General features: G+C 45.2%; 2 protein-coding genes and 1 long non-coding RNA gene across 6 annotated transcripts; all 3 read left to right on the forward strand.

The window, feature by feature from the left end:
• Positions 1–486: 486 nt before the first annotated feature.
• On the forward strand, positions 487–3,920 carry LOC124464962. The gene is made up of 3 exons (XR_006955776.1): positions 487–747; positions 3,592–3,669; positions 3,861–3,920. It is a non-coding gene; the product is annotated as an uncharacterized LOC124464962 (long non-coding RNA).
• A 2,523-nt stretch (positions 3,921–6,443) lies between these two features.
• LOC124464961 (serine/threonine-protein phosphatase 5-like) lies at positions 6,444–11,104 on the forward strand. Its single transcript, XM_047016900.1, has 13 exons — positions 6,444–6,461; positions 6,676–6,754; positions 6,913–7,037; positions 7,152–7,200; positions 7,406–7,496; positions 7,680–7,821; positions 7,962–8,066; positions 8,576–8,666; positions 9,272–9,305; positions 9,525–9,602; positions 9,770–9,872; positions 10,105–10,217; positions 10,398–11,104. The coding sequence occupies exons 1-13, from the start codon at positions 6,444–6,446 to the stop codon at positions 10,522–10,524; spliced, it is 1,155 nt and encodes a 384-aa protein (XP_046872856.1). The 3' UTR covers positions 10,525–11,104.
• Positions 11,105–11,729: 625 nt separating this feature from the next.
• Positions 11,730–17,801, forward strand: LOC124464963 (B-cell receptor CD22-like). 4 transcript variants are annotated; one of them, XM_047016902.1, is made up of 14 exons: positions 11,730–12,168; positions 12,625–12,701; positions 13,021–13,362; positions 13,460–13,675; positions 13,966–14,292; positions 14,373–14,621; positions 14,708–14,880; positions 14,923–15,013; positions 15,127–15,432; positions 15,724–15,990; positions 16,296–16,383; positions 16,544–16,601; positions 16,929–17,206; positions 17,333–17,801. In XM_047016902.1, exons 2-14 carry the CDS (start codon positions 12,647–12,649, stop codon positions 17,397–17,399), a joined length of 2,517 nt encoding a protein of 838 aa, XP_046872858.1. In that variant the 5' UTR covers positions 11,730–12,168; positions 12,625–12,646; the 3' UTR covers positions 17,400–17,801. The 4 variants fall into 4 exon arrangements, with proteins under 4 accessions (XP_046872858.1, XP_046872857.1, XP_046872860.1 ...); XM_047016901.1 differs by having other exon boundaries at positions 14,708–15,013; XM_047016904.1 differs by lacking the exon at positions 14,923–15,013 and having other exon boundaries at positions 14,708–14,746; positions 15,166–15,432.
• Positions 17,802–19,034: the final 1,233 nt, after the last annotated feature.

Consider the following 19,034-nt stretch of genomic DNA (forward strand, 5'->3'; position numbering starts at 1 on the left):
ACGCGCCAATTAAGCCTTCACCTGATTTAACTCTTTCTTCAGTTAGTAAAGATCACACAATATTTCACAAGAGTTATAAACCTCAAAAGATGCTTTACAACTTCTTCCCAAACCGCAAGACCTTGAATGTGCCGGCAGTGATGATATTAAACACCGTGTTTATATATATTTTTGAGTGTGTCGTTAAACGCTGAGGTGTAGAGTTACGACCAGAGACGTTTTCTAAACTTGTGTCTGGGTAAAACCGCAGAGAGTGTCTGCCGGAGGTGTACGGATCATTTTTACAGCACAGTACAAAAGGCTTCCAATTGTATTGTTATCCGCATTTTGACCTCCCACTACTATCTCCACCAGTGCTACAACGCCCCTTAGCGTCGCTTTAAGGTTGAAAAGCATGCGTTTTCTTTTGGAAGTCCGTCCTTTTTAGGGGACTGGCCCTTTAAGACTGTCTGCGCGGCAGCCGCGTTTACCGCCGCTCCGCCAGTGTGGAAGATGTTAGGAACCACCGCAGCGCCACCAATAGCGGAAGGCAGAGCCAGAGAGCTATAACAGTGGACCACGCACGCCAATAGGCTCACATAAGACAAACAATCTCAAGTTTATGTCCGCTTGTGCATTTTAAAGACTTATGTATCCAGAAGTTTGACTGTTTTTCATTTCATTTGCGCCAATCGACAGGATGATGCTGAATAATCGGTCTGAGAAAGTTTCCCACTGATGTCAGCCGGGTATTGGGAATAGTTGGCGGTGAGTAGCCCACGAGCTGTCATTCCGGCTGTCAAGTATACAATTGATATAGCCGGAGTGACATACACACACACACACACACACACACACACACACACAAAAAGTTTGACACAAAGGCCCAGAATGTTTCTAAAACCAAGTTTTCGACTAAAAGCTGCTACAGAGCTTAATTGCTAGATTTATAAAAAATAATAATTGTTATTTAGCCTAAAAGAAAGGCCTACATTGGACATTGTTTGGAAAAGTTGCAGCAGCAACGGCAGCAGCTATAGTTTTGAGTTCCCATCATGTAAATGTCCTACTCCTTCTCTTTACATGTGCAAACATGTCAACACGGGACATGGGAATCTTGAGACGACGTTTCTATAATGGCAAGACATGGGCGCGCTTACACCGGAGAGAGACTGGGCAGGCATAGTGGGCATACAGAGAGGTCGGATAACGTGAAACCACATTCTGAAATGGAATTCTGCCAAACATTCTAGAACAAGATAGGGTTCTAATAGTCCGGTGCTAAAGAAAGGCCTATACAAATACACAGCCACACGCTCACGCACACATACACACACACGCGCGTGCATGAAAACCTGCCGAAACGTTACTTAATAACGACATTACATAAACTAGTTCAACACCCTTCCCTGTCTATCCTCCATTCATGCCTATCATGCAACATCACATTCTGGATTAACAGGGGGGTGTGGCAAATTACCGCATCACGATTCTTATAGGCTAGAGAAGTCAATGTTGGGGACCCAGGTTTGTTTTCAAAAGTGGGTGGGGACAGTTTTGTTTTTTAAATAACCAAGGATCCGGCAGTTAAATATCTTTATCTTAATAAAAAGTGCGAATGGGGACTGATTTGTTGTTTTGTATCATGAAATCTATGCCCCTGAGCCAATCAGATCAGAGTTTAATTCAAAACCGTCCGAAACGTAGGAGGAACATGGAGATCCCCGAAAGGAGACCAACTTTCACAGCTTCTGCTTTTGAACAGCAAGACCGAAGCGTGGTCTCTTATTTCGGTTAAAACACAGAAGTTGACTCTTTAAAACACAGGTTGTTTAAGATGACTTGGATGCGCTGCTCTGATCTCTGTCTTCCTGGCGTTTGGGGTGTTTGGGTTCGGTGAAAGATCATGTTCCCCTGCGGTTACTGTTGATGCCTCAGAGAGGCCACGGACACTGAGATTCCTCCCTGGCCTGTCTTTGTTCTGAGTGTCTGTGTGTGTCTGTGTGTGTTTACCTTACAGTTTTGTTTTAAGAGGAATTGTGTGCCAGTGTATTTTTTTCTCTCCCTTACTTTCTATTTTACTTCTCCCTGCTCTGACCCCCCCACCCACCCACCCTCTCTCTCTCTCTCTCTCTCTCTCTCTCTCTCTCTCTCTCTCTCTCTATCTATCTCTCTCTCTCTCTCTCTCTCTCTCTCTCTCTCTCTCTCTCTCTCTCTCTCTCTCTCTCTCTCTCTCTCTCTCTCTCTCTCTCACTTCCCCTTACCCCCACACCCCTCATCTCCTGTCTGTGGAAGACGTTGTTGTTGAAGAGAAACACTAAAAAGTTCAGGCTCTGGATTCGCACATCAAATCAAAATGTATTAGCCCTTTTTTTATAAGCAATGTCACAGAGGGCCTTCACATACGAAAATACTTACATCTACATTTATTCATTTAGCAGATGCTTTTATCCAAAGCGACTTCCAAGAAACAGCTTTACAAAAGTGCAAAAGATAGCCCCAACAACATTGTGGGTATCCAAAACATGAATGCATACATTGTGAAAAGCAAATAAGTGCTAATGGGACGAAACATAAGAGCATGTAGTTCAACAAGTTTTTCGTTTGGGCCTGGCTCCTGTTGTTCCAAGGTCATAGGTCACATGGTGAACTTCTCACAGATCTATGTATAACAGCAAAGTATCTTTGAAGCACCAAGATAGGACGACATCATTTGTATAGAAAAAAGCAAAGATAACAGACAGCAGGTGTTCATTTTCAGGCAGGCTCTCAATCATAAACACGATAGACCCATTGTTTGAGGGAGGGTTCACCATATCAGGAGTCCTTGGTTTCCTATAACCCCTGTGGTCAGGACAACTTCCCTAGACCAATGCCAGTCTCCAGCCAGCCAACCCAGAGAAAGCTTTATCTCAGCCTTCAGAATGTATTTGTGTCCTAACTTCTGGTAGCAGCTGTCATCAATACACAATATACGTTACAGCAGGAACATATACATAGGAAATAGTTGTAAGACACAGTATGTGTAGGCAATGGCTGATATGCTGATTGTGATGCAAATGAGCACCTAGCCAATCCTTGATTTTTCAAATTCCCACCTGCATTTGCTTTCTCTCTGTCTCTCTGCTCTCTCTCTCTCTCTCTCTCTCTCTCTCTCTCTCTCTCTCTCTCTTTCTCTCTCTATGTCTCTATGTCTCTCTCTCCTCTAGTCCTCCAATCTTTGATGGGAGGCTGGGGTGAGAGAGAAGTTTTCAAGGTTTTCTAGATAAGAGAGTGTGTGTGTGTGTGAGAAAGTCGCTCCTGATTTGCAGATGGAGGGGGAGAGCAACACCTCCCCCATCTCCCTATCAGCACGGTGTGATAGCAGGCAAGAACCTGGGAGTTCTAATGCCCCAATAAAGGAGCAGTACGCTCAAAATTCTCTCAGGCTGCTTGTGAACACCACTCCACTCCTGGTGTGTGTGTGTGTGTGTGTGGGTGTGTGTGGTGTGTGTGTGTGAAAGTATGTGTATATGTGTATGCAAGGGCTAGATCTCCCCTGTGCTTTTGATGAGGTTGAGGTTCTGTTTTTAGTGTGTTTGTGTGTGTGTGTGTGTGTGTGTGTGTGTTTAGATGGGCCAGGTGAGTAGCGTTGGGGGGATGGATGAGGAGTCCGACCAGAAGAGTGATGACAACACCTGCATTCCACAGGTACACACAATCTCTCACTTCCTGTTTGGACTGCGTCACATGTTCATCTCCCATTGGTCTGGAACTTACTCGGTTAAGTTGAAAAATAATTCCGCCTGTTGATGCCGTGTGTTTGTGTGTGTGCTTGTATCTGTGTGTATATGTGCGTGTGTGTGTGTGCCGTGCTCGTGTGTGTGTGTGTGGCGTTACAGGACTCTCTGAGCGGAGAGGAGGGGATGAGTGAGGAGGAGAGGAACAGGAGGAGAGCAGAAAGAAGGAAAGCGAAGAGGAAGGTAAACAGACAGGGTCGTCTCTGAGCAGGGGCGGAGTCACACCCCGACACCTACACGTTTATAAGACAAGAGAGGACTTCCACTGTTACAAAAGGACCCTCAAAATAGAGCTGTTTCACAAGGTAGCATCACTTCACAAGGTCGCCTGGATCCTACATGAACTACAGTGCCCTCCAAAAGTATTGGAACAGTGAGGCCAATTCCTTTATTTTTGCTGTAGACTGAAAAACATTTGGGCTTGACATCAAACGATGAATGTGAAACCAGAGATCAACGTTTCAGCTTTTATTTCCAGGTATTTACATCAGGATCTGATGCACAAATTAGAAAATATCACCTTTTTGTTCGAACCCCCACCCATTTGTCACGTGAGCAAAAGTATTGGAACATGTGACTGACAGGTGTGTTTTGTTGCCCAGGTGTGTCCTATTACATACATTATTCAATCAATAAATACCACTGAATGTCTACACTCAGGTTCAGATTGGGTAAGATAGGTTTTGTCTATGCAGACTGTATTCAGAGGTGAAAACAACATGAAAACCAGAGCGCTGTCTTTGGGTGAAAAACAAGCAATTGTGAGTCTTAGAGAAGATGGAAAATCAATCAGAGCCATTGCAGAAACATTGGCCATAGCCAGTACAACCATTTGGAATGTCCTGAAGAAGAAGAAAACTACTGGTGTACTAAGTAACAGACGTCGAACAGGTAGGACCAAGGAAAACATCAGCAGTTGATGACAGAAACATTGTGAGAGCTGTAAAGAAAGACCCTAAAACAACTGTTAGTGAGATCAGCAACAACCTCCAGATGGCAGGAGTGAAGGTATCACTATCTACTGTTCGCAGAAGACTTCATGAACAAAAGTACAAGGGCTACACCAGAAGATGCAAACCACTCATTAGCAAGAAGAATAGGAAGGCCAGGCTGGAAATTGCCAAAAAGTACAGAGATGAACCTCAAAAATTCTGGGACAAAGTTTTATGGACTGATGAGACAAAGATTAACTTTTACCAAAGTGATGGAAAGGCTAAAGTTTGGAGAAAGAAAGGAACTGCTCATGATCCCAAACCACACAAGCTCATCTGTGAAACACGGTGGAGGTAATGTCATGGCTTGGGCTTGCATGGCTTCTTCTGGGACGGGCTCATTAATCTTCATTGAGGATGTAACACATGATGGCAGCAGCAAAATGACCTCGGAAGTCTACAGAAACATTTTGTCTGCCAATTTAAGGAAAGATGCAACCAAACTGATTGGCAGAGCCTTCATCATGCAGCAAGATAACGACCCAAAACACACTGCCAAAACAACAAAGGAGTTCATCAGGGGCAAGAAATGGAAGGTATTAGACTGGCCAAGTCAATCTCCAGACTTAAACCCTATAGAGCATGCATTTTACCTGCTTAAGAGGAGACTGAAGGGAGGAACCCCACAAAACAAACAACAACTGAAAGAGGCTGCAGTGAAAGCCTGGGAAAGCATCAAAAAGGAAGAATGCAAAAGTTTGGTGACGTCAATGGGTCACAGACTTGCTGCAGTTATTGAAAGCAAAGGATTTGCAACTAATATTAAGTCTTATTCACTTAAATATGTTTTAAGTATATCTGTTCCAATACTTTTGCTCACATGACAAATGGGTGGATTCAAACAAAATGTGATATTTTCTTAGTTGTGCATCAGATCCTGATGTAAATACCTGGAATAAAAGCTGAAACGTTGATCTCTGGTCTCACGTTCATTATTTGATGTCAAGCCCCAAATGTTTTCAGTCTACAGCAAAAATAAAGGAATTCGCCTCACTGTGTTCCAATACTTTTGGGAGGGCACTGTACATCCACTGGATCCTAAATTCTTTCTCCATCGATGAAACAGTCACGTACACCCCACCCCTGCTCTCGGCCACACCCCTCATACACATGCCCCGCCCCTTGCACAAGCCCCTCCCCTCATATATGCCCCTCCCCTCATATATGCCCCTCCCCTCATATATGCCCCTCCCCTCATGTCTGCCCCTCCCCTCATATATGCCCCTCCCCTCATGTCTGCCCCTCCCCTCATATATGCCCCTCCCCTCATATATGCCCCTCCCTTCATGTCTGCCCCTACCCTCATATATGCCCCTCCCCTCATATATGCCCCTCCCCTCATGTCTGCCCCTCCCCTCATATATGCCCCTCCCCTCATGTCTGCCCCTCCCCTCATATATGCCCCTTCCCTCATATATGCCCCTCCCCTCATGTCTGCCCCTCCTCTCCTCCCCCTCTCATTCCAGAGACAGAAGGAACGGAGGAGGCAGGAGAGAGAGGAGAGAAGAGAGGATGCTGATCAGGTAGGAGTTCATCTGTCTTCTGTCTGTCTCTCCTGTCTGTCTAGTTATCCATCCTAATTTAGTTATCATTTTTTTTTATTTGGTATCTCTTTGAATGTGACCCTGGATGTCGGTTTACTCATAATCGACTAGCAGAGACTTTTATAGAAATATGAATATATAACATAAAGATGATACTAGATGAACATGTACAAAAAGTGCTTGTTGTAAATACAGATGATGTTCAAGAGATCAGTGAATCAGGATTCTGTGATCTGCTGCTTTTCCCTTCTGACCCCCAGTCAAACCAATCCCACTAACCGGCCCACCTTCCTCTCAGGAGGAAGACGAGGGCCCAGACCTGCTGGGGAGCGACAGTGACGAGGACGACGAGGAAGAGGAGAGGATTGTACTTCCTCCTAGCGACAAGCAAGCCCCTCCCCTATCAACGATGGGGAACCGGAGCAGCAAGAGTCATTCGGTGGTCCGGCCTCCTGCGGAGGTAGACTGACCTGGTGTGTGTGTGTGTGTGTGTAGGAGTGTGTGTAGGTGTGTGTGTGTGTATGTAGGAATGTGTGTAGGTGTGTGTGTTAGGAGCCAGAGTGGGATGTGAGCAGTGTGTGTGTGTGTGTGTGTGTGTGTGTGGTGTGTGTGTGTTAGGAGCCAGAGTGGGATGTGAGCAGTGCGTTTGTTGCCAACGCTGCGAGCCACATCAGACCTCGAGGACGGAGCGGAGCGGAACACGTCTCCAGACACAACAGGAGAACGAGGCCAGGACCAGCCAGGTGCACACACATATGCACACACCTTACACGCACACACCTAGACACACACTTGATGATAATGATGATGATGACGGTGATGATGAAGATGACCAGATGGGGGTGTGTGTGTAACAGCAGGTGGAGACGACAGACCCTGCCAAGCAGAAAGGAGCCTCACTAACAGGTAACTCACCTGGTACAACGCTCACCTGGTACAAACACACACATGCTCACCCTGGTACAACACACACATGCTCACCTGGTACAACACACACCTGCTCACCTGGTACAACACACACACCTGCTCACCTGGTACAACACACACCTGCTCACCTGGTACAACACACACCTGCTCACCTGTGTGTCTGCGTGTGTGTGTGTTATTCCAGAGCAGGGTATCGAGCTGTTTAAGCAGAGGAAGTACTCCCAGGCCATGTCCATGTTTACAGCAGCCATCAACTGTGACCCCAGCGACCACAGGTAGGATCATCCTGAGTCCTGGGTCCTAGAGGGGGAAGATTTGATGTCTATCCTCCAATAAGATCTCACTGATCTCTCTCTCTCTCTCTCCCTATATCCCTCCTTTCCCCTCTCTCTCTCTCTCTCTCTCTCTCTCTCTCTCTCTCCCAATATCCCTCCTTTCCCCCTCTCTCTGTTTCTCAGGTTTTTTGGGAATCGTTCCTACTGCTACTGGTTTTTGGAGCTCTACCCTTTAGCCCTAGCAGATGCACAGAAGTCCATCCAGCTGGCTCCTGATTGGCCGAAAGGACACTTCCGCAGAGGAAGTGCGCTAATGGGCTTGATGGTAAGAATTGGCGTTCGTATTTTGATTAGTTGGCTTGAAAGCTGTAAAATAAAGGATGAGGAGTTATTTGTGTGTGTGTCTGTCTGTGTGTGTGTGTGTGTGTGTGTGTCTGTCTGTCTGTGTGTGTGTGTGTGTGTCAGAGGTGCGAGGAAGCAGAGAAAGCCATGCTGGAGGTGTTGAGGCTGGATAAGAAGTGCATAGAGGCCTCCAGTAAGCTCTTCAACTGTAGAGTTCTCCAACTCATGGTGAGACTGTTCGACTCTAGTACCTCCACCTCTCTCTCTCTCCCTCAATCTCTCTCTCTCTCTCTCTCTCTGTCTCTCTCTCTCTCTCTCTCTCTCTCTCTCTCTCTCTCTCTCTCTCTCTCTCTCTCTCTCTCTCTCTCACTCTTTGTTAGGGTTGGTGTTTGAATTTCAATATTAAGAATTCAATGCCTTAAAATAAAAAACATTATGTCACGGATTTGCTTACATACTTTCTCTCTCACGCTCTCCTCCTCCTCCCTCCTCCTCTTCCTCCCCCTCCTCCTTCCCCCTACCCTCCTCCTCCTCCTCCTCCTCCCCCTCCTCCTCCTCCTCCTCCTCCTTTCCCTACCCTCCTCCTCCTCCTCCCTCCTCCCTCCTCCTCCTCCTCCTCTTTCTCTTCCTCTTCCTCTTCCTCTTCGTCTTCCTCCTCCTCCTCCTCCTCCTCCTCCTCCTCCTCCTCCTCCTCCTCCTCCTCCTACTACTCTCCTCCCCCTCCTCCTCCTCCACAGGACCTGGGCTTTGAGGAGGATCACAGTGTGATGCTGCTGGAGAAGTTCTCTACCGTCCAGGCAGCCCTGGCTTCTCCTGAAGCAACCAGAGGTAACATCCACCTGCACTACCACCTACTGCCACACGGGGCGCCAGACTAACCGACAGGGGAAACGCTGGGTCCGGTTACCACGGTGACAGGATGAGTTTTTAGCTCTGCACCTGTTCGGCCAAGGTCGTAGGTCATCTTGCTGACATCCCTCAGTTTCTATATTCTGCACAGGGGGGGCTTCAGGCTCCGCAATGCAAGGAGACTTGAGCCTTAGTGTCAGTTAGGAGATTGTTTACTTAGAATCCCATGACAGAAGACGGTAGCTTATGCTGTGTTGAGACTCTGTTCCCTCAGGCTGGGCCCTAGATGGGTAGGAGGCCTTTGGCAACTATATTTGAACTTGTTTACTGTACTGTATTTAAATCACTCTTACCGTCAGCCTGATGGGATGGTGTGTGAGCTCTAATATAACATATTTGTATTTAAATGAATGCTAATGCATTTTTCAGTAAACCTTTATTTTTTTTAATTAATAAAAAATTAATTAAAAATTAATTTAAATATATTTAAAAATCTCACTGCTTCCCCGGCTGCCTCGATATAAAAAATCCTCGTCACCACGGTGACAGAGTTCCCACGGTGACAGTTCTCCTCTCTCCTGCAGTGTGTGCCCACCCCTCCCCTCCTGACTACAGTGGGTATGTACCGCCAGTCTCCAACACAAGTCTCACGCCACCGTGCGTCTCTTTGCTCCTCGTTTACTCGGACTAACTTCAGTACCAGCTTTAGCCGTCGTGACAGTTTTACACAGATGTGTACAGGTGTTGACACCATGTGTGAGTGTGTGTGATCACAGGTGACAGTGCTGGTATTCTTGTTCTAAACCCCCTGTCCCCTCCCCTCCTCTTCCCCCCCAGGTCTCCCTGTCCTTCTCTGTGGGTGGGGAACATCACCGTGGATCTGACTGAGACACACATACGGAACCTCTTCAAAACGTACGGGTCCCACTGTGTGTGCTTGTCTTTTAAACTGCATTTTTCTGTGCAATTCATATGTTTAATACACATACACACAACTGACATGCTGACACGCACATACAGTAATGGTCATACTCACACTTTCAAACACACACTCTCACACACATCTGTTCTGGTGGTTGCAGGTACGGGGATATCGAGAGTATTCGTGTCCTGCACGAGCGCTTCTGTGCTTTTGTCAACTTCCGCAACGCCAATATGGCTGCCAAGGCCCTGGACAAGCTGCAGGTGAGACTGGCGTGTGTGTGTCTGCTGTGATGTGATTCGTGATTTGCGGCGTGTGTGATTCCTGATGTGTGTGATTCCCGGTGTGTGTGTGTGTGTCCAGGGTGTGTGTGTGATTCACGGTGTGTGTGATTCCCGGTGTGTGTGTGTGATTCACGGTGTGTGTGATTTGCGGTGTGTGTGTATGTTTCGCGGTGTGTGTGTGTGTGATTCCACGGTGTGTGTGTGTGTCCAGGGTGTGGAGCTGGAGAACACCAGGCTGGTCATCAGGTACCCAGACCGCTGGATGCAGAGGACTAACCCAGGCCTCATCACCGCGGCAACACACATCCCCCCTCCCTCCACAGGGTGAGTCTGTGTGTGTGTTAACACACACTGCCTGTCTGTCTCCACAGGGTATGTGTACGTGTCTGTGTGTCCTCAGTTTCAGATATTAACATGTGTGTGTGTGTTGTGTGTGTGCGTGTGTGTGTGTATATATGTGTGTGTGTATGTGTGTGTTGTGCGTTATGTGTTGTGTGTCCTCAGGCCCAGACGTCTGGCACCAGTGAACGGAGACCAGTGCTTCTTCTGGAGGACTACCGGCTGTATCCATGGCGACAAGTGTCGCTACAAGCACATCCCAGACCAACGAGGAAGAGACAAGAAACCATGACAACCCCAGAACATCATCTACGGAAACTGTAGGAGACGAGCAGGAGGAGTGAATGTGTGTGTGTGTGTGTGAGAGAGAAAGTTAGAGGAATCTCCTGTTAATTGATGGTTAACTGAATCGAACCACGTGATGAAGATCTGAACCAAACTGAAGCTAAAGTTAGTTAGCTAAAAAGTCATAATTAAACTGAATTTAATTGGAAGCCGGACAGATCTCTTAATCTTAATAATAAAACAATATGGTCCTTTTGTAAATGGCTCCCTTAATGATATGTAATATTTGTATTAAAAGTAATTTATCACAATATCCCAACAATATATTTTTGAAAAGAAGTATTCAACATAACACAGGAACATTCAACACAGAATAAATGAATGAAAAAAGTTTTATAATCATATTAAATAACAGTGCATGCAATGTTTGATGATGCTGGTGACATCATGACCGGAGTTTTCAGCTCAAGCGCGGCAGCGAGGCTGCAGTACCTCAGCCAGCCACTAGAGACAACAGCACTCTGTTAGAGACCTGATAAAGACTAGAAACAATTATTTAATAAAACACGGTTTTTACATTTATTTTCAGGGTTTTCCTTTTATTTTATGTGTTTGTGTCAATCAAATTGTTTATATGATCATGTCATATACACACACAGATGTTCACAAAGATCATATTCTAGTTATATATTAAAAACAGATTTTTAAAAATATAATAGTTTACCATTGAAATATTGCCTCAACCTCAAAACGATTCCACAGAGCGAGGTTCATCCTCTTCCTCCTCTTTGTCTTTCCGTGGTCGGAGTTTCCATGCTGAGACAACTTCCTCTGTGATCTCACTTCCTGTTCCTCCGGCCTCCTCCTCTTCTGTTTCAAGCTGACAGGTTTGAGGTGCACCCGAGCAGCAGCCAGACACCAGGAGGTGTCTCTCTCCGGTTCCTTGTGTCTCTAGAGTGTCCTAGAGGGGGAAGACTTTGATGTCTATCCTCCAATAGGATCTCACTTATCTCTGTCTCTCTCGCTCAATCTCTCTCTCTCTTTCTCTGTGACTGTGTGTGGATGTGGGTGTGTCTGTGTGTGTGACTGTGTGTGGATGTGGGTGTGTCTGTGTGTGTGGCTGTGTGTGACCGTGTGTGTCTGTCTGTGTGCGCATCAATGTGTGACCGTGTGTGTCTGTCTGTGTGCGCATCAATGTGTGACCGTGTGTCTGTGTGTGTGTGTCTGTGTGCGCATCAATGTGTGACTCTGTGTGTGTGTGTGGGTGGGTGTGGGTGTAACCAAGTGGAATTTCAACGTTAAACCATCTGACAAGAGATCCACACCTGGTCAGGGTGTTTCTACCCAGCATGCTGTGTGTCTGGCTGGAGTCAAACAGAGATCAATCTGCTTAATTCAATCGAACTTTCAACCCTTGATGGATGAGGAATGAAATGAAAGATGCCATCGATTTCCAAATGTTCTTGTTCATTTGAGGGCATTATGTAAATCTAAAGAGGAAGGAAGCCATGCTCATGCTTGAGCAACTCACTTTCTGGATGCTCAGAGTCAGCGTTCCCTAAAGACCTCACACTGCCTGATCGACGCCTCGCGCTGCCAGGAAACAGCGACAGCCTCGCTCATCCGAGCGCTAAGAAGACAGCTCAGAGAGGTAAGTGACAGAGGCGTCTGTGTCTTAAAAACTATATGTTTTTGGATCATTATATTTTTTGTTATTGTTTATGTTGTCATGTTTGTGTTCTTTTTTGTTTCCATGTGCTGGTTCTGGTACAAAGTGAAACACTTTGTAAGGATGGTGAAGAAGTTGTGTTTCATGTTTTAAGTTGCTAATGTAAAATGAGTTGTGTTCAATACTTTTATAATAATTATATAATTTAATACTTATGCTATAATATTTTACTGAACTTTTGTATGCTGTGCTGTGTGAACAAAAAGCATAATGCTGAAAGTTTAACATCCAAAAACGTAACGTTGTAGGTTTGTGGGGTAAATCCCGCCCACTTTTCATCTGATTGGCGGAAATCATAGCAAGAGGCTGGATTCTGTATTAGAGTAACACCAGTACAAGTATTCAGTGTGTTTTGTTGACCTCTGTTGTGTCTGTCAGACCGCAGGGTGGTGATGCAGCTATGGAGTTGAGAACTACAGGAAGTGTGTTTGTGGTCTTCCTCTGCTCTGTGGCAGGTATCTATGACCTCCTTTGTGGTTCTTTAACTCTGACCTTTAACTTGAGTCCTTATCAGAATGACAACACAATTGTTTAAGTTCAGGTACCTATTTAATATCACCTATCTTTTGACACCATTCCTGACACTATTGAACTGAATGACTGACTGGCATATTGTCAGCATGTCTGATGAGACAGTGGTAGCCCACTGAGCTAAAGCCCTTCCCTCCCTGAGGGAGCTAATATAACCCTCTTAACCACCTTTGCTAGCGCTGCATGTGAGCCAGTAGGTTTGTGCTTCCTCTAATGTGCTGGTGATGTGTGACTGTGTTGCAGTGGTGCTGGGTCAGGACTGGAGAGTGACTTACACCTTCCAGAGAGTCTGTGCCTTGAGAGGCTCATCAGTGGACCTGTCTTGCTCCTATACTTACCCCAGAGGTCTCACAGTCACTACAACAGAGTGGTATAAATGGAAGTCTGATCAAGGATACACCTACAACATCCAGGACCAACCAGAGTATGCAGGTCGTGTGCAGTACCGTGGGGATAAGGACAGAGACTGCACTCTGACGATCACAGACCTGAGAGAGTCTGACTCAGCATCCTACTACTTCAGATTTAAAACATACTATTCAGAATGGATGCATGTCTCAAAAGGAATCTCTCTCTCAGTCACAGGTACCACAGTCTTGTAGGAACAGTTGATCATTTCAGGGTTCCTAGCTTGAGTGAACCAGAGTAAACTGACAGCTGCTCTCCTCACTTCCTTACCTAGCTCTGCAGGTGACGGTAACAGGACTATACAGATATAAGACCCTGACCTGTAGCTCCACCTGTACTCTGACTGGCTCCAGCTACATCTGGTACCAGAACAACCAACACCTGCAAGGAGAAACCAGGAACCAGTACAGTAAAAATGTCTACAGTGATGATGTCAACAGCTACTCCTGTGCAGTAGCAGGCCATGAGGACCTCCGCTCTCCTGCAGTGTGTGAGTCTGGATTACATCTCAGTCTTTTGTAGCTCAGTAAGAGTTCTTTTAATCAGTTAATTTATCATTCAATCATGTTTGACTCACTTCAAGCGTAAAGTAAGTGTTTTGTTAGTATCACCCAGGATACAGGACATGGTGCACTCTTGTCAGAAAATGTTTTGTTCACAAAGCTGATCAGTTTTGCGGGGGTTTGTCGGTCTTGGCTCAGAGAATAATGTACATGCTGAAAAATACAGTTACAATATGTTTATTTGTACAGTTCTTATTTTTATGGTGAAATATTTCAGGTGTTTCTGGTCAGAACTGCTGGAGTGTGAATTACCCCACCAGAAGGGTGTGTGTCTTGAGAGGCTCATCAGTGGACATCTCCAGCACCTACACACACCCTAGTGACCATAAGATCACCAAAACATTCTGGTTTAAAGGGGAACTATTTAGTGACCTGAAAGATTATCATGAGTACACAGGTCATGAAAACAGTGAAAGTAAGGTGAAACACAACACCCTGAGAGTCACAGGCCTAAGAGAGACTGACTCAGCTGAGTACAAGTTCAGAATGGAAACCCGTGGTGGGGGGTATTCTGGCTCTCCTGGAGTGCAGCTGACTTTCACAGGTAATTCTACACAAACACATCAGATCAGCACCACAAACAGCAGCTTCCAGCAGATCATGTATCTGTTTTGTTTTCATCAGACATCAAGGTGGAGATTGAACAGAGATCTGTGACCGAGGGAGATAAAGTCTCACTGACATGCAAGACCAAGTGTTCAGTGAGTCTCAACACGTCCTGGTTCAGGAACGGAAAACTTGTGACCAACAGAAAGACCCAACAGAAGCTCCTGTACCTGGACCCAGTCAGCAGTGAGGATGCAGGCAGATACTCCTGTGCTGTGACAGAACACCAGCATCTCCGCTCTCCTGAAGAGACTCTCAATGTCACGTGTAAGACTCAGACTCCAACAGTTTATAAATGACCTCAGTCAACCCTGTCTTCTAACTTCAAGCTGTTCTTCTCTTTATTGCCCCAGATAAGCCAAGGAATGTATCAGTGTCAGTCAGTCCCTCTGGTGAAGTAGTGGAGGGCAGTTCAGTGACTCTGACCTGCAGCAGTGATGCTAACCCACCAGTGCAGACATACACCTGGTACAAGGAGAACATCACCTCATCTACATCATCTGGACAGAGCTACACCATCACTAACATCAGCTCTGAGGACAGTGGACAGAACTACACCATCACTAACATCAGCTCTGAGGACAGTGGACAGTATTGGTGTAGGACTCAGAATGATGTTGGTGACCATACTTCACATGGAGTTCTGATCAATGTTTTATGTAAGTACGACAAACAATCAGTTCTACGTTTGGACAAATTCATCAACATAATCTATGTTTTATTTGTTATTATTAGATTTAACAAATCTCTATACCTACATGTCCTATTTCAGATGCCCCAAGAAAGCCCTCAGTGTCAGTCAGTCCCTCTGGTGAAGTAGTGGAGGGCAGTTCAGTGACTCTGACCTGCAGCAGTGATGCTAACCCACCAGTGCAGACATACACCTGGTACAAGGAGAACATCACCTCATCTAAATCATCTGGACAGAACTACACCATCACTAACATCAGCTCTGAGGACAGTGGACAGAACTACACCATCACTAAAATCAGCTCTGAGGACAGTGTAGGATACTACTGTCAGGCTAAAAACCAACAAGGAAGAACCAACTCTTCTTCTGTGGTCCTGAATGTTCACTGTAAGTCTCACTAAATCCATCTCTATCATAGCTTTTATAAAGTATGTAGAATACACATACGTGTTTACAGGCGATACAAAGCATATTTCATAGACTTAATGTGACACCGGGAGTGTTTATATAGCAAGCAAATGTGTTCATGTACACAGATTTCTTGAACCTCAACAGTCTATTTGAAGTATGACCCCTGTCAGTTGGAAATATGACCCTGGTGACGTTCAGGGATAGAAAATCAATTGCTACACTTTCTATGAAATAAGAGTCAATCCACTCTGCTTCTTTATCCACTAGATGCCCCAAGAAAGCCCTCAGTGTCAGTCAGTCCCTCTGGTGAAGTAGTGGAGGGCAGTTCAGTGACTCTGACCTGCAGCAGTGATGCTAACCCACCAGTGCAGACATACACCTGGTACAAGGAGAACATCATCTTATCTAAATCATCTGGACAGAGCTACACCATCAGTAACATCAGATCTGAGGACAGTGGAGGATATTACTGTCAGGCTGGGAATACAGTAGGAGATGCAAACTCCTCTGTTGTAATGAACACTCTTGTGACAGGTAAGATACCATTTCATCTTTGCTATCTCTTTGATAAAGCTACCAATAGTTCAGGTATTAAGACAACATGGTTTACTTGCTCCACCTTGTAAATAATTTATTGTGTGACATCCTGGATGGAAAGGTTAAAGCCACCTATCCCTTTTGACAATACAGATTCAATCATATTTGTGCAGATATGTATGTTGTAGTACAGGAAGCTAACAGCTCAACTGGATGTTTTCCCATTGATATCCTAAATCCTTTTATTGTTTCAAAGCTAAAGATTATAATAAAAACAGGTAAGCTGCTTTTGTGTTGTTCAGGGATCTCAACAGCTCAGGCTGCAGCAGCAGGAACCACAGTCTCTGTTCTCCTGTCCGTCATCCTCCTCTCTGCCTGCCTCCTCTGCAGGTGAGGAAGGGACTGGAAAATATTGCTAGAAATTGAAATGTATTCAAATGTATAAAACAGGTGCTCTGTTCCTTACAGAGCTGCGTTAATGAATCCTGACCATCTGTAAAAGTAGTAAATTAAGTATTAATGATTAATAGATTCATTAACTAATTAACAGGAAGAAGAAGACTTTAAAACCATATTCTGCTTCCAGACAACCAGCATCTAACAAACAGGTGTGTTTGTGTGTGTGTGTTAGTGTTCTGGTTAACATCCCCACAAGGATGATAAACTAAGAACAGTATATGTACTTTGGGCCTCGTAACTTCAAGTGATATTTTTAGGGATTTTTTTTGTATAACTCTTCATGTAACTTTGTGAGTTATGGTTAGAATCACGTTTAGGGTTAAGATTAGAGGTTTATGATTAGGGGTCACAGTTTAGGGATGACACAATTTTGAATGGGTAAATTGTCGGTCCTCACTAGGATAGTAAAACATGAATGAGTGTGTGTGTGTGTGTATTATCTGGTTGTATTATCCATTTGTGTCTCTTTTCTCCAGGGGGAATCTGGTCCTGTGTATGACAACATCTCAGCCTTCGCCCTGAACCCTGTCCCTGCTGTCCAGACACACACACACACAGACACACACACAGACACACACACAGACACACACACAGGCCAGCAGGATGATGTCATCTACACCACTGTCGACTTCACTCGCTCCAAGACCCAGGACGTCCCCCTCTACTCCACCATCCAATCAGTGCAGCCCCAGAACCAGGAAGAGGATGTGCAGTACGCCGCTGTGCAGTTCAACCGGCCCAATCCTGCCCCCCGGTGAGCATATCATGTCATTACATCAGATAGAACAGGATTGAGCACACATCATGTCTAGTATACAGTACTGCATGTGTTCTATGATGTGTTTAAGGTTGTGATGTCTTCTGTCTCTCTGACCTTCAGAGTCACTGGTCAGACCACCGAGGATCCATCTGGACTTTACAGCACTGTCACCAGAGCCAGGACCTGAACACACACACTCTCTGACACACACAAACACACACCCACACACACACTCTTATACACACAAACACAGACACACACTGTTAACACATGTATATATGCACACACATGGACAAACTACAAAAATACTTTTGGTATCATGTTGTGTGTGAAAAACGTGTGTGTTTTTTTTGTTGAAAGGTTGTAAAAATAAATATTTTTCTATTGCTTTGTTTATGCTGTGTTAAACCACATTAATACCACAGTTGTATTTTTTATTTTGTAAGGGTTGACACCTCAAAGTTCAAACTGTACAGCAAGATTGATTGATTGATTGATTGATTAATTGATTTAATGATGTACCGCTTGTGTGATTAAGTGTTGCACTCGGCACAATGTGTTTTTGTAAACAGTAAAAGATGTCAGTTAAAATCAATTTCATGATCATTTTGTATTTATTTAGCGTCATCATTGTTGAAAACACACCTTCCTTCCTCCCCCTCTTAATCTGACAGGATCAGGTGGACAGGTGATGTATCAGGAAATATCCCCTTTTAACCTCTTGTCCCTTTCTTATGTGGGATTCATATCCCCTGATGTGTGTATTTGTGTGTGTGTGTGTGTGTGTGTATTTGTGTGTGTGTGTGTGTGTGTGTGTGTATTTGTGTGTGTGTGTGTGTGTGTATTTGTGTGTGTGTCAGTTAGGAAAAACATGATCCCCTGCTGCCCTATATGGACAGTCGTTCGTTGCTAAAATTATGGAAGGAATAATGTCTTCCTGGTCAGTTCAGACTAGCCTGTGCCCTCTGGGTGTGTCTCTCTGTCTCTCTCTCTGTGTCTCTCTCTCCCTGTGTCTCTCCTCCCCTCACTTGTCTAGCTTCTGATAATAATAAATAATAAACTGTGTGTGTATTAGAGGGTGTGTTTGACACCATGACCCATGTGTGGAGTTTATCATCTCAGTGACTCCACAGGGGGCGGGGCAGCCATGGACTGGCTGTCTGACACACTTTAAACAACTCTCTACCTCTCTTCACATCTCTTTTCTCTCTCTTTATCTCTCTCTCTCTCCCTCTAGTTCCCCTTCTCTAACACATGCAGTGTTAGAAGTGGCCTACAGGGGGCAGGACAGCATCCTCCTGGTTAGACAGCAGTCTGGGGGCTTGTCTCTGCTCTCTATGTTTCAGCCAAAAGACCACAACCTTATTACTGACCAAACCTCTATGTTCTGTTTCTCCCTCTCTCTCACTCGTTATTTCTCTCTGTTTATCTCTCTTTTTCCCCTCATCTCTCCATCTTTCCCTCTCTCCAACATGTTGTGTGTGTGATAGACCCTGTTTTAGTAAACTATCAACCACAGCTTGGGCAGCAAGTAAACGTAGCACTTGACGTTTGGGATTATAAAAAGACTAAAGATCTCTCTCTCTCTCCCTGTCACTATTTCTCTCTCACCCACACTCTCTCACTCTCGTTCACACACACACACACACACACACACACACACACACACACACACACACACACACTCCGTCACTTTCTCACCCTCTTTCCAGCCCGCTTTATCTCTCCATCTCTCGGTCTGTCCTGACTCCAGTTTCACCCACAGCCTGCATCATCACAGCGTCTGTAGTCATGGTGGTGGGGTGGGTAGGAGGGTGGAGGT

This window comes from Hypomesus transpacificus, unplaced genomic scaffold (genome assembly GCF_021917145.1).
Source record: "Hypomesus transpacificus isolate Combined female unplaced genomic scaffold, fHypTra1 scaffold_427, whole genome shotgun sequence".
NCBI lineage: Eukaryota > Metazoa > Chordata > Actinopteri > Osmeriformes > Osmeridae > Hypomesus > Hypomesus transpacificus.